This window comes from Acanthochromis polyacanthus, chromosome 9, assembly GCF_021347895.1.
Source record: "Acanthochromis polyacanthus isolate Apoly-LR-REF ecotype Palm Island chromosome 9, KAUST_Apoly_ChrSc, whole genome shotgun sequence".
Lineage (NCBI taxonomy): Eukaryota > Metazoa > Chordata > Actinopteri > Pomacentridae > Acanthochromis > Acanthochromis polyacanthus.
Genome location: NC_067121.1, coordinates 3,130,122 through 3,144,293, shown reverse-complemented (window position 1 = coordinate 3,144,293; position 14,172 = coordinate 3,130,122). Strand labels below are relative to the sequence as shown.

The window sequence follows — 14,172 nt, the reverse complement described above, 5'->3', positions numbered from 1 at the left end:
TGTTGAGCAGCTTTAGTAGAAGAAGATGCTGGTCAGATGCAGGAGTTATTGAAGCTGAACTCTGTAGCTGTGTCTTTCTGTGGAGAGGTGTAATCATTGGTCATCTCTGATTGGTCGTTGACATTTCTGCCCTCCTCCGTGGCGTCCTGCAGCTCTGCCCGTTGGTCCAGGTGGATGAGAAGGGGGAGAGGTGCGACCCAATCAGAACCGCTGCATCGTGATCCTCAGAGAGTTCCAGAGAGCACGCCTATAGAGGGGAGTGGGACACATTAAGGAACACCAACATACAAGTCTATGTGCTTCCAGACAGCTTCAGTCCACCTGGGAAGGTTCTCAGAGTCTCTTAAAGTCAACAGATTCTACATCCGGGTTTCCTTGGTTCTGTGTTCTGATGGGGGAGGAGGAAGCTCACATCAGTCCAGAGGTGGAGCTGGTGTCGACTGTATTTAAATAGTTCTTATAAGATTATTATAGCGGTAAAATCCTGCTTTTATGTAAATGCATGGGTAATAATAACATAATGATAGTATAGTAATAAAATACGCTACACTGAGCCATTTAACTGAAAGTACCGTTCGTAGTGCACATATTTCACGTCTGGGATCTGAGTCCCAATGCTTGAACATTACACAGAGGAGCTTGAGTAGTTCACTCCACCCTGTACCAAGTTCTCTTGAACTTCTACAGAGGAGCAGCAGAAACATCAGACTGTTTCCTGAATGGTAAATGTAGATCAGCTGTAGTTCCTGGTTGTTCCACCAGGTGGAGCCTCTTCTTTTTAACCCTTAAAAAGCCGGGACCGAGTATACTCATTCACGTTACTCGTACATATAGCCGAAACCGAACATTCTTGGCTCAACACGTGTGACTTGTTTATGATTGCTAATTAGCATAAAATATGCACACACCCGTATGTTTAAGTCGATGTAAACATTGGCCCCAAATCTGCGTATTTCAAACGATAAAGCCGTATGAGCCGTTATAACGAAGCCGCAATTACGAAGCTCTTATCGGGCCGCGTACCGGCCGAAATTTCAATATAGCAAATGTCTACGACAATGTGACCTCGCAAGACTTGATCGATATTTTTATGGATTAGGTGGTTTTAGTATATGTTTTAGAATATGTACTTCTCCAGAAACATGGCCTTGTAAGGGTTAATCCTGTAGAGACCAGAGGAGGCGTCACTCAGACTACAGTTGAAGCAGAGAGCATTGTGGGAGTTTAGCAGCAGCGGGCACCATGACAAAGTCTGATGAGAGTGATTAATGACCTCCAAACCAGAGCTCAGGTGTTTGATCCCTCGTGCCATCCAGCGGTCAAATCGACCCATTTTAAAATTTTGAAAATGTGGGGAAAAAAATACGTTTTTGCAGTGAAACTTCTGATGTCTGCATTTGCAACATTTTGAGAATTCCTTGAACATTTTTTGGTGCGGAAAAAGAAATGTTTAAAAAATGTTTCTTTAGAACATTGAGATAAAAAATCAACCTAAATCCAGCGCTGGATTTTGGTTGATTTTTATCTGAATGTTCTTTTAAGATATTTTAAAAGTTTTACTGATATATATATATATATATATATATATATATATATATATATATATATATATATATATATATATATGTGGTGTGTGTGTGTAATCATTTACATATTTTTCGGAATTTTTTTTTGGAGGATTTTTACTCATTTTTTGAAAATATTTACAAGAATGCCAGATTTGGGAATTTGTTCAAAAAAATTGAATAAAACTTTTAAGGGAAACTTTTCAGGAATTATTGGAATTTTATTCCTAAAGGTTTTGCAAATTTTCAGGAATTTTGGGAAATTTTTTTTGCTGAATTTTTGCATTTTTTTTTTTTAGACAAGGGAAACAGTATTTTTTTGGTGTCTGTAAATGGGGGGCTACTGGAGGGATAAATTCACTCACAGTTTACTGAGGCAGCTTTTATACACCTGAGTGTCTGCAGTAAAGAAGCAACTTGTAGGTCAAATGTTTAAAGGTTAAAGTAACTGATATCTTTAGAAATAAAGTTGACTGTAGTTAATTTATTTTAGCAAATGATTAGTTAGCACTGCAGGCTAAAAAATGGTTTGAAACTCTGGGTCCATGAGAACGTCGTGTTTTCCACCATGACGACGACTGACGTGGAGGGTAATGACATCCAACTAGTTTTCTCTGGATTTAAAATGGATCGTAGCAAAGTACTGATGGTCACAGCTGGGTTCTGGAGGAAATGAACAGAAACAGATCCAGTGTTCAGTCTGTGAGCACCTGGATGGATGTAAAACTGATCTAGCCCTCTATGTACTTCAAGGGTCTGGAGCTCTGAAAATATTCAAAATCATAGGTACCTGGATGGTCACAGTGACATGATAAAATGACAGCAGTGTCCAAAATGACCTTGATAAATGTTTAAATTTATGTTTAAAAATGTGCAAAATTATCCAGAAATCGTCAAAGTGACATAAAGTATTTTTAAATTAAACAAAATCATTGACAAAAATGCTCAATAATTGACGAAAATTACTGGAAAAGACAGAAAAAGACAAAACATTCAAAATGACTTTAATATTTGTCCAAACTGTCAAACCTCCATAAATGACTAAAAAATGACATGGAAAACTGATCTGGTGTCAGTTTTATCAGAACTCAAATGTGTTCTTCATTAAAAATTGGGTCAAATTACAGGAAAGTTGTATAAAATTACTCAAAATTTCTCAAATTTGCCAAAATGGTTCAGAAGTTGTTGAAAATTACAAAAGATGTCCAAAATTACACAAATTTTCCCACAAATATTACAATTTGTTCCTAATAAATGTCAAAAACCTTCAAAATGGACTCGCGTATTTCCCAAAAGTTGTCAAAAATTGTTCAACAGGACCTGGAAATTTTTGTCCAAAATTGATCAAATCTGGATTTTCTTACATTGCCTTATATTTCACCACATGCTGAAGAAGGTTTTGGATTTTAGTGATATTTCTGTTTGTGTTCAGGCGCCTGACTTATTTCCTCCATGTGAACCTTCTCGTGGCTGTTGGACGCCTCTGTTTGACCACATGCTGCTGTTCCCAGACCTGTCGTGGGTTTTTTTGTTTTATGGTGGGTTGGTGCAGCATTTATTGATGTTTTAACAGCAGCAGTGGTTCAGAGTTTTCTGGTGCACTGATGGTTGTAGCGAACAGGAATGATAAAAGTCTAAGAATCTGCTTTCCTGTGTCAGAATCCCTTCACATCTAAAACCTGCTTTAGCGTTCAACACTCGGAGGATTTAGTTTTCTGTAGTGAGGAATGATTTCAGATGTTTGTTCTAGGCTTAAAACTAATGCATTCAGAAAGCTTTTCCTCCTTGATAGGTAGTCTGGTAAATAATGCAGTAAACCTGCTATTGTTTTCCAGGAGGTGGGAGGCTCTGTGTTTAAATGGGACAACCTACCCAAGATTCATCAACTGTGAATTTGCCTTACAACGACAAACTGGTCATCATCACCTTCGAATCAGAAGCAGAATGCAGCAGCAGGGGTAAAACAATTTAATCTTTTTCCATCTCTTCATGGATTTATCCTCTTGCTTAAAAAACGAGGCAGGGTGTTGGAGGAGACATCAGGTGTTTGGTAGGGATGACACAGGAGTCAGGAAGTTTGTTGGAAGTTCAATAATTAGACTAAGTCATGTTTTATTCTCGATTTTCTGTGTTTTTTAGCTCAGATTTAATGCTCAGGATAGGCAGCACATTTCTATTTCTGTTGAACTCAAGCTCTTCCAGCTTGTTGGTTTGAAATCTCTTTTACGTCATGTTGTGGCTAATGCTAATGTTAGCCACATTAGCCACACGAAATGCTCACACAAAGGATTTTCCTATTGTTGTAGCCAGTGCTAATGTTAGCCAAATGAGCCACAAAATGAGTTAACAGTGAGGATTCTCCTTTGTACAGAGTGGCTAACATTAGGCATTAGCCACATTAGCTGCGTGGCATGCTAACACTAAGGACTGTCCCAGCAGTAATCTGGGTGTTGTCATGCATGGGACTCTTGTGTTCACTCTAACAACAGAACATTTGGTGAGTTTTGTTCGTGGGTTCAGATAGTTGTAGAGTTTAGCAGAAGCTGGCCATAGGAAGTAAACGTTCACCTGTCAAAGGTGAAGGGGCGGAGCTACACAGTCTCAGCTGGATGACTATTGGAGGGACTTTCTCAAACTCAGGGATGTCAGCGCTTCCAGAGGAAGCCTTGAGGCTTGTGAATCCTGTTTTCTGATGACTTTTAAATCAAAGCTAACGTTGTTCTGTCGTGTTCCCGTTGAAGGCATATCAGTATCTCCGTGAGGAGGTGAAGACCTTCCAGGGAAACCATTAAGGTAAACTTCTTGGTTTAATGATGGTAGCTTTTGTAGTTTTTCTGATTTCATTTTTGGGCGTAATGTTGCTTCTTGTTTTATCTCCATGGGTGTTTGGTGCTGATTTCTGCCTCTGTTCTGGTTCTTTGGACCAGGCCAGGATAAAGGCGAAGGCAATCGCTATCAACACTTTCATGCCAAAGACGGTTACCGGCCGGTGGAGGTGACCCATACGCCCAGCAACGCTACACGTCCTACTACATCCTCCGGGTTTACAGCCCTCAGCAAGCAGTTCCCTCTGTACAGCCTCATCACACCGCAGGCCTGGTCGGCCACTCACAGCTTCATCGACCCCACGCTGGTAAGAACCAGAAGATGAGGTGTGGATTGGAATCAGAAATGTAACAAGGACGTAGTCTGTTTATTGTCCGAAGGCAAATTATTATCCTCTACCTCCAGATAAGATAGACTTTATTAATCTCACAAAGCACCTAGACCCTCTGTGAGCACCTAGACCTCCGTGAGCACCTAGACCTCCATAACACCTAGACCTCTATGAACATCAACATCTACACCTCTATGAACACCTAGTAGACTCTATGAACACCTAGACCTCTATGAATACGAACATCTAGACTCGCTTTAATTACACGGTATCTGGTTTATTTAGGCACCATATAGAATCTTTTATTTTGAAGCTGTGTCCAGTTCCCAGCTCTCTGGATTCTTGTTGATGACTCTGTTTTCTGTTTTTTTTCCCAGGTTGCTCCATTCACAACAACCAGTTCATCAACGGATTCACGACGTCACAGTTTCAAACCAGCGTCGCCACTCACCGTCAGACACTTCTCACCCGAAAACAGGTTTGTCGCTCTGAATGTAGGAAAACATCAATAAACCCTGCTGATGAGAATACAACCTGTTAGAGTATTTGAAGTTTGGGATCTCCTCAGAGGATCAGGTGACGATGCTTTCATCCCAGAAACATGAATCCGAGTTATTATAATTCTCCCCTCAGATTTAACTGGACTCTTGTGATCACGATTAGTTGTGACTGAATCCAAAGAGTCCCTTTGGTTCAAATCTCTACTTCCTGTTTCAGTCTGACTCTTTAAACGGCTGAGGTGATGATTGTCTCATTAGACCTGCAGATGATTGGTGTTGGTGTCTTATATCAGTCAACTCATGATGTTCAGCTTCTTCACTCAACTTTATCATGATTACAGATGTTTGTCGGCTGCACAGATACCGAAAACATCAACACCCAAAACATGAGAAGGGTCTGCTCTCAAGTTAAAACATGTAGAAATAAAATAAACTCTGACAGCAAGCTGGACAGACCTCAGGAACCAGCAGAGCACACGTAGGAAAACCGACACATTCCAGCAGCACTGCATCCAAACGCGTTTATTATCAATATTTTCTACATCAAGAAGAATCTGTTCTATATTAGTGTTCTCTAACAGCGTAAAACTCATTTGTCATATCTCATGTTTCATATCTCATGTTTCGTCTTCTCATATCTCATCAGATCTGTTCATCTCATCATATCTCATTATATTTCATCTCATATCTCATCCTCTGGTATCTCATATCATTACATCTGATATCACATCTCATATCTCTTCACATCACAGCTCATTATATCTCATGTCTCATCTCATCATGTTCATGTCTCATCTCATTATTCATCACATCTGTCGTCTCATCATATCTCATCTCATTTCATCTCTCATATCTCTCATTACATCTAATATTTCATCTCATCATATCTCATGTCTCGTATCATATTTCATCTCATCATATCTCATCTGTGTCATATCTCATCTCATTACATCTCATCTCATGTTTCATATCTAGTCTCTTATCTCATATCTCATGTCTCGTCTCATGTTATATTTCATGTCATCTCTCATGTTTCATATATTCTCATCTGTATTATCTCATGTATCATCTCATGTCTCTTCACATTACAGCTCATATCTTCGCTCATATTTCTTCTCATCATATCTCATCTGTGTCATATTCTTATCTCATATCTCATTACATTCATGTTTCATATCTCATGTCTCATCTCATGTTATATCTCATCTCATCATATCTCATCTGTGTCATGTCTCATCATATGTTATATCTCATGTCACATCTCATGTCATATTTCATCTCATCAGTTCCTTTTTGCTGTTCTCACCACGTCTTGTGTTTCCTGCAGGAATCACAGTAAACCTCACCTGAGGCCGACCCTCCCAACGGCGGATCGCAGCGCGGCCTCCTGGACAACCCGACTCTGTTTCCCAGCTTCCCCAGCGAAGGACTGAACGCGTCCGCAGCAGCCCGCCGACCGACTCCCCGGCGGCCAGGCCAGGACCCGGCTGCCCCCCGCCACGGCCTTCCCCCGCAGAGACACGGTGGGCACGGCCGGGTGACGGAGCCCAGCAGCACGACTACTCCCTGGGCCTCGGCCAGAGGAAGGTATGGAGCTCCACAGACCTGCTGTAGCTCAGTGATGGTCCAGGAACCTATGTTAGAAAGAGTCTGTTCAGGTCAGGGAAATACACTTAACAGAGGAGACATCGTTCTCTGTTCTTTGTTTTTTTTTGTCATCATTATTTCAAGATTTAATGTTAGTTCAGGTACTTAAACAGCTACAATCTTAAATCTAGATTTACTGACTGAAAACGTTATGTAAAACACAACGTCCACATCTGCTTTTCACTTTCACAACAAAGTTTTTCTAAGTTTAAACCAAATTTACTGGTCAAAGCAACCCAGAAGACACATTTCAACAAAACTAGTAAAGCTCTTTGTATATTAAACTCCTGCAATTCAGTAACAGTCCAAAATTTATTTCTGTTATTATGTAGATGTTCAGGATTAAAAGCTGTGATCAATAACATGTTTAACAAATGTCTTTTGTCGACAACCCGAAATATTCAGATTACTGTCACAAAGGAGACGAGAAACCAGAAAATATTCACATTTAAAAAGCTGTAATCACAGAAATTTGATGCAGTGTTCACATTTAAAAAAATACACTCAAACTGATGAGTGCGGTTATCATCAGACGCTCCATGTTCAGGTAAAACAGCTCTGACGTGACGTGTTTTATGTCTCACAGCACTCCAGTATAGAGGGGAAAAAACACGGAGGAAAGTCACCGTCAGTCCTTTCTACATGGAAATAACCTCCACAGTGTATTTACTGCTCATTTACATCAGAACAGTGGTGTTCTGTTCTGGGTTTTCCTCTGAAACACTGGCAGCTTTTCTCACTTATTTACCTGGTGTTGCTCCATTTGCCATTTAGCGCCGTCTAGAGGCCAACAAAGAACAAGCAGCCCCTGGAAAAATATAAAAATAATGTGTGGAAAATTAAAGCATCAAAAACTAACTCTAAGAGAAGACCCCATAGAATCTACTTCTAGAGCTGTGGAACATGCAGCTGATGAGATCTGAAAGCTAACGTGGTCGGATGAGGCGTTGAGCTGATGTTTCTGAAAGGAATCATTCCAGGACTGGGAGGACATCTGAGCTTTCTAAATGTGTGAAACTAAACCTTCTCTTGTCCAGTTTTCTGCTCCATATTGATCAATAATTGGTATTGATTGTCTCATCTTTATTCCATGTTTTCTGTGTGTTGCTAACCCTACTCTAATCCATGCTAATGTGATCTTTTTTCTCAGCAGTAGAAGTCTAAATATTTAGCTAGCTGTTACTGCTGACCACTGATGGAAAACAGTCCAAAGAATGAATCTGATCCTGATAATATGAGGTAGAGTGAGACATTCAATCAAGGCTGACAATGGATGAAAAGATGGAAATAGAAGAGAGGACATAGCTTTGATCTACACATTCTGTAGAACACTGTTGGAGGATGGAGACGACAAAAACAAGACAGAAACAACAAATGAGACACAAAACAACAAAACAGACAAGACAGCATAAACGAGACTTAAAACACAGAAACGAGAACTTAGAACAACAGAACGAGACTTAGACAACAGAAACGAGACTTAGAACAACAGGAAACGAGACTTAAAAACAACAGAAACGAGACTTAGAACAACAGAAACGAGACTTAGAACAAACAGAAACGAGACTTAAAACAACAGAAACGAGACTTAGAACAACAGAAACGAGACTTAGAACAACAGAAACGAGACTTAGAACAACAGAAACTGAGACTATAGAACAAACAGAAACGAGACTTAGAACAACAGAAACGAGACTTAGAACAACAGAAACGAGACTTGGAAACGACCAAAACGAGACTTGAAACAACAAACGAGGGAGACAGAAGACGACGACGTCATCGACAGTTTCTGCTTGCATGTTGTGGGACACGTTCCATGGATAGTAATTAGTATTCAAATATTGATTAAATAAATGTTCCCACATTTACAGACACATGAATGAAAAAATAAAACCAAGGAAGTAGATTAAATCAGATTCTGTTTTATCAGAGGTCCAGTTTGGTCATCAGGAGGACAAAAGAAAAATGGCATTTTAGGAGAACTAAGACTTGTTTGGTTTTAAAATATTTTAAACATTCTTTTCTCCAAGTTTATATAGATTTGGTCTCAGCTAAGAACATTTAACACTGCTGATGTTTTAGGGTTTAAAAACATGGATTATTGGATGTAAAACGTCCTCTCGGTTCTGGGATGATCCTCGGTGTGTGAGGTGAAGTCACTGTTTCAGACAGAATGGATGTTTGTAATGGAGATGTTCTCTTTCTTAAAGGAAAAATGTTTCTGGCTTCTAGGAAAAAGAGGGACGAAAAAGTTTTACAGTGAGTACCTTTTGTTTTTCTATTCCTCTTCTGATGGTGAATTCAGCTTTGATACGTGTAACTGTTTCTGTTGTTTTTGTGGTTCTGACTCTGTGCTTGTCGCCTCCTCCAGAGAGTGACGCCTCCGTCGCCGCCGCCGCTCCCAAACCTCCGTCTCCGAGCTTTGAGCTGGGCCTGTCCAGCTTCCCTCCGCTGCCTGGAGCCGCCGGCCAGCTGAAGACCGACGACGTGTTCGACAACCGGCTGGCCAGCAGCGTGGTGGTGGGAACCGCCAAGGAACGGGTCAGAAACGCCTCCGACACCAGCCGTCCCAGCAGATTAAAAACACAAGAGTCAAATTTAAACCACAGACTCATGCTGTCACCTTGGAGGTTCAGTTTCTGCTTTTCAATAAAACATCAGCTGGAATGAGAAGTACCTCCGGTGAAAAATGGTTTAAATTTCTCAAAATTAAATTATTTTTAATCTGTAAGCTTTAGTTAAACATCATCCAGAGTTAAAACTGAGATCAGCAGAGGTTTCTTTTGGAGTGGAAAAATGAGTCCGCAGTGGATAAAGATTAGCAAACAGTGAGTAAAAGCTAGCAAATAGATTAAAAATTAGCAAAAAGTGACAAAAATGAGCACACAGTGAGTAAAAATTAGCACACAATGAGGAAAAGTGAGCAAACGGCCGTTATAAAGTGTATCTCCAGTACTATAGGTTCATGACGAAGTCGTTTTCGTGTAGACTCGAGCGTAAATGAGTCCTAATGATGAACATAAAATCGAAACTGAAGCAGCTGTGGATCTTCTCTATCTGCAGAACGTCAGCGCTGACTCCAGCAGTGGAGGAGTTGTTTCTCCGGCCGGTCCTAAGGAGCCTCTCCGGTGCTCCACCTCCCCGATGCCCACCAGCTTGCAGCCCTCGCCCACCGCCACCACCCCAACCCCAACGCTGAGCCCCGCCTCCGCCACGCCACATAGCCCCGCCCCTCCATCCCTGCAACGTAAGACCTGAACACCTGTATAGGCCTCTGGTCGTTGTTTTGTGTGGAAGTCGAGCTGAAAATAACAGCTGTTCTGTTCATCTGTCAGACATCTACACATTCATCTAAACAAATCTATCAACCTCCGATTGAAGTTATTTTATTCTGACAAACCGTATGTCAGTGTGCAAAACTGTAGTCAACTGGAAAACTGGTGAAATATATCCGTTATCAGAACCAGCATTACATCATACTGCTGTGTTCCAGCTGACTTATTTTATTCAGAACAGTGTCATACGTAGATCTCATTCCTTTTTTTTAGGTTCTGTGTTTATGGTGTAATTTCTGGTACAAGAACTTCCTCTGGGTTTTAATAACATCTCATCTAGTCTCATCTTGTTTTATGTCAGCTTCTCTTATCTCATTTGATCTTATCTAAATGAGATAAGAGAAGACAAAATGAGGTAAGACAAATTGACGTAAGATGAGATAAAACAAGATAAGATGAGATAGAAGTTGAGATAGACAAGAGAGGATGAGTTAAGATGAGGTAAAATAAGATATCAGTGGTTAAAAGTGTTTTTATGGTGAAACTTTTACTGTTTCATTCATTTCAGTCATTAATCTCCAATTGATTGTTAATGAGGTCGGTTTAGTCCTCATTAATCTCCTGGTCCTGACAGTGAAAGCATCCCTTCCTCTGCCCTTCCTCTGCCCTTCCTCTGCCCTTCCCTCTGCCCCTCCTCTGCCCCTCCTCTGCCCCTCCTCTGCCCTCCTCTGCCCCTTCCTCTGCCCTTCCTCTGCCCTTCCTCTGCCCTTCCTCTGCCCCCTCCTCTGCCCTTCCTCTGCCCTCTCCTGCCCTTCCTCTGCCCTCCTCTGCCCTTCCTCTTGCCCTTCCTCTGCCCTTCCTCTGCCCTTCCTCTGCCCTTCCTCTGCCCTTCCTCTGCCCTTCCTCTGCCCCTTCCTCTGCCCCTCCTCTGCCCTCCTCTCCCTCCTCTGCCCTTCCTCTGCCCCTCCTCTGCCCTTCCTCTGCCCTTCCTCTGCCCTTCCTCTGCCCTTCCTCTGCCCTTCCTCTGCCCTTCCTCTGCCCCTCCTCTGCCCCTCCTCTGCCCCTCCTCTGCCCCTCCTCTGCCCTTCCTCTGCCCCTCCTCTGCCCCTCCTCTGCCCCTCCTCTGCCCCTCCCTCTGCCCCTCCTCTGCCCTTCCTCTGCCCCTCCTCTGCCCTCCTCTGCCCTTCCTCTGCCCTTCCTCTGCCCTTCCTCTCTCCTCTGCCCCTCCTCTGCCCCTCCTCTGCCCCTCCTCTGCCCCTCCTCTGCCCCTTCCTCTGCCCTTCCTCTGCTCCTCTAATGACTTGCTGTTGCTTTCAGGGAGGTGAAGGTGACGGAGGTGAAGCCGAAGGAGGTGCAGCTCTCCGTGGAGCGAGTTCCTGGCACTTTGTCCACCGCGAGCAAATCAGTGCAAGTCAACGGAGCCGCCACAGTCAGTATCGATTTCTGCTTTTTCTGCTCTAACGTTCAGCTGCCCTCAGAGACCTCAATCACAGACCAATCCATCTAATCGTGAACAAAGGAGGGTAAATTAATTCCACCTTAATTCTGCAGTGTCTCATATTGATTTTTATTGAACACATTGCTAACTCCTGCTGCAGGAGAAGGTTTTTAAAAAAAAGATTTACTGGGAACAACCTGCAGGCAGGATTTGATAGAGGAAACCAGTTATTGCTGTTCTTTAGGTCAGGAGGGGTCCAGATGAAAACATCTGGAGGAAAAAACAACCTCTGATTAAAACCTGGTGGCACAAAGACAGAACAGGAGAATAATTAATCTACTAATGTGGGTATAATGAGACTCCTGACTGCTTCCTGGTTCAACCTCTTTATGCTAAAATGACAACAGGAAACAGTAACAGCCCTGATCATTATGTTTACTGACTAAATAAACTAATGTTCCTTTGTACTGTGGAACCTCGCCTAGCCGCACTAGACAATCCACGGCAAACGAATTATTCTCTGCCAGGGTGGGTCTAGTTACCCTCCATAAGCCTCGAGGCTGGATTCTCCTAAACTGGCCGGACCAATCACCATGAAGTGTAGAGTCAGAAGGCGGGCCGTAACTAAGTGACAACAGAGGCGCGACGATTCTGACAGAAACAACCGGCGCACAATAAACAGTTATCTTTCGACTCGGGCTTTGGCCACAGCCCTTAAAGATTTGAAGCTAAATTCAACTTGAAAGATAAACAAAGGACGGCACTGAAAGTGTTTCATTGAGAAAGAAGACGTATTTGGACTTATGCCGACGGGGATATGGCAAATCCTTAATATAACCAGTTGGCTCCGCTGGTTGGGAAGCTAATGGGACTTAGCGCCACAATCCGGCGCTCTATGAACTACATCACCTATTCGTTGTGCTGATTGGTTGTATACTTACCCAATTGCTGCCAGAGTGATTTGAAAGACAACCTTTTAGCCCGCCTCCCTCCCTGCTCGAGAATTCCTAGACCCTTGTGTCTTAAGAGCGTGGCTAGGCTACTGTGAAACCCACAATAAGTACAAATTAAGCAACCAGTGAGGAAAGATTATTCCACAATGAGTACAAATGAACCTACAGTGACTTAAAATGAACCTACAATGAGTTAAAAAAAATGATCCTACAGTGAGCTACAATGAACCTACAGTGAGTTAAAATGAGCCTGCCGTGAGCTAAAATGAGCCTGCCGTGAGCTAAAATGAGCCTACCGTGAGCTAAAAATGAGCCTACCGTGAGCCAAAATGAACCTACAGTGAGTTAAAAGTGAGCCTACAGTGAGCTAAAATGAGCCTACCGTGAGCTAAAATGAGCCTACCGTGAGCCAAAATGAACCTACAGTGAGTTAAAGTGAGCCTACAGTGGCTTAAAATGAGCCTACAGCTGAACATGAACTCTTTCTGCAGGAGCTGAGGAAACCTTCCTACGCTGAGATCTGCCAGCGGGTCAAAGACGCTCCGACATCACAGCCGCAGACCCCCAAGGAAGCTAAGCCAGCCTGCAGCGCCCCCACAGGCGAGGAGAGGAAGTGTGCTGATGCCTCCACCCCCCCAGGGGAGGCCAAGGCCAGAGAGACTTACCACCCCTCCTCCAAAGCCGGCCCTGCGACTCCAGCCAGGCCCCCCAAGGAGGCCCGGAGGCCGGCCGGGCGTGGGCGTCTCCTCCTCCACATCCAGGGAAACCCCCCAGCAAGGATCCCCACCACACCCCCCCCAAGTCCCCCCAGTAGGGAGAGTTAAAAAGGAAATAACGTCAGGGCTACCAGAACCACCATCACTAGAGCATCGAGGACGCCTTCTCTCTGGATCAGGGCCTGCAGACAAAAAGCACTTTACTGTGCATGTAGAGCACCGTTCATCCTTTTACTCTATTTATTTGCTTTCTTTTAATTTCCTCTTTTATTTTTCCTCCTCTGTTTTTGCATCAGCCTGTAAACAGACCAACACTGAGTTCATCCAGATGTTTGAGCAGACTGAGGCTTGTCTGCGTGTCCACTGGCAGCTTCATGTAGCTTCTTCTTTATCTCATCGCATCCATGTGCAACTTAACAGTGAAAATCTCATCACAGAGGGACTCGGTGATTATTGCCGTGCAGATTTATTTACACTACTTCAGTGAGTTGCTCTTTTTCACAGCTTTGTTTGCAGAATGTCGCCGGTAGAGTTAGCGCTAACTGCTAATGCTCGGTGAAGAGTCTCCTCCTTCTGTTCAGTCGTTTTACTGGAATCTGTTTCTGGAAGGCGAGGGTGAAGACTTGTGGGACAGCTCGATGTGTTTCAGTTTTTGGGGGAAAGCTGCGAGGTTTTTCCATCAAACTGTGGAGGACAGAAGCTGGCAGGCTGAAGAATTTAAATGGAGCGCTAACACTAGCTACCGTTTACAGCTTCTCATGTTGACGCCGTTCAAACAGTTTCTTCTGGTGCTAGACGTCCCACCCTGATAGCTCACCTCAAACTGCACTCTCTAATACTTGATTCACGTCCGCAGATGTGTTTTTGTGGCATTTATTAGAGGATTCTGTCAGGAGAGAAAAGGGAATCGATGAACCTCAG

General features: G+C 43.0%; 1 protein-coding gene across 1 annotated transcript in view; it reads left to right on the top strand.

Annotated features, from left to right (window-relative positions):
• Positions 1-13,760, top strand: part of larp4b (La ribonucleoprotein 4B) — a 50,023-nt gene extending 36,263 nt beyond the window's left edge. The window contains 20 exon segments of the mRNA XM_051953643.1: positions 153-230; positions 233-259; positions 4,055-4,062; positions 4,493-4,538; positions 4,541-4,561; positions 4,564-4,625; positions 4,627-4,717; positions 5,100-5,142; positions 5,144-5,200; positions 6,550-6,599; positions 6,602-6,659; positions 6,661-6,749; positions 6,752-6,809; positions 9,102-9,128; positions 9,243-9,267; positions 9,270-9,410; positions 9,933-10,111; positions 11,462-11,573; positions 13,027-13,267; positions 13,270-13,760. Of these exon segments, the coding sequence (XP_051809603.1) occupies positions 153-230; positions 233-259; positions 4,055-4,062; positions 4,493-4,538; positions 4,541-4,561; positions 4,564-4,625; positions 4,627-4,717; positions 5,100-5,142; positions 5,144-5,200; positions 6,550-6,599; positions 6,602-6,659; positions 6,661-6,749; positions 6,752-6,809; positions 9,102-9,128; positions 9,243-9,267; positions 9,270-9,410; positions 9,933-10,111; positions 11,462-11,573; positions 13,027-13,267; positions 13,270-13,349 (1,493 nt within the window). The 3' untranslated portion in view covers positions 13,350-13,760.
• The last annotated feature ends 412 nt before the right edge of the window (positions 13,761-14,172 follow it).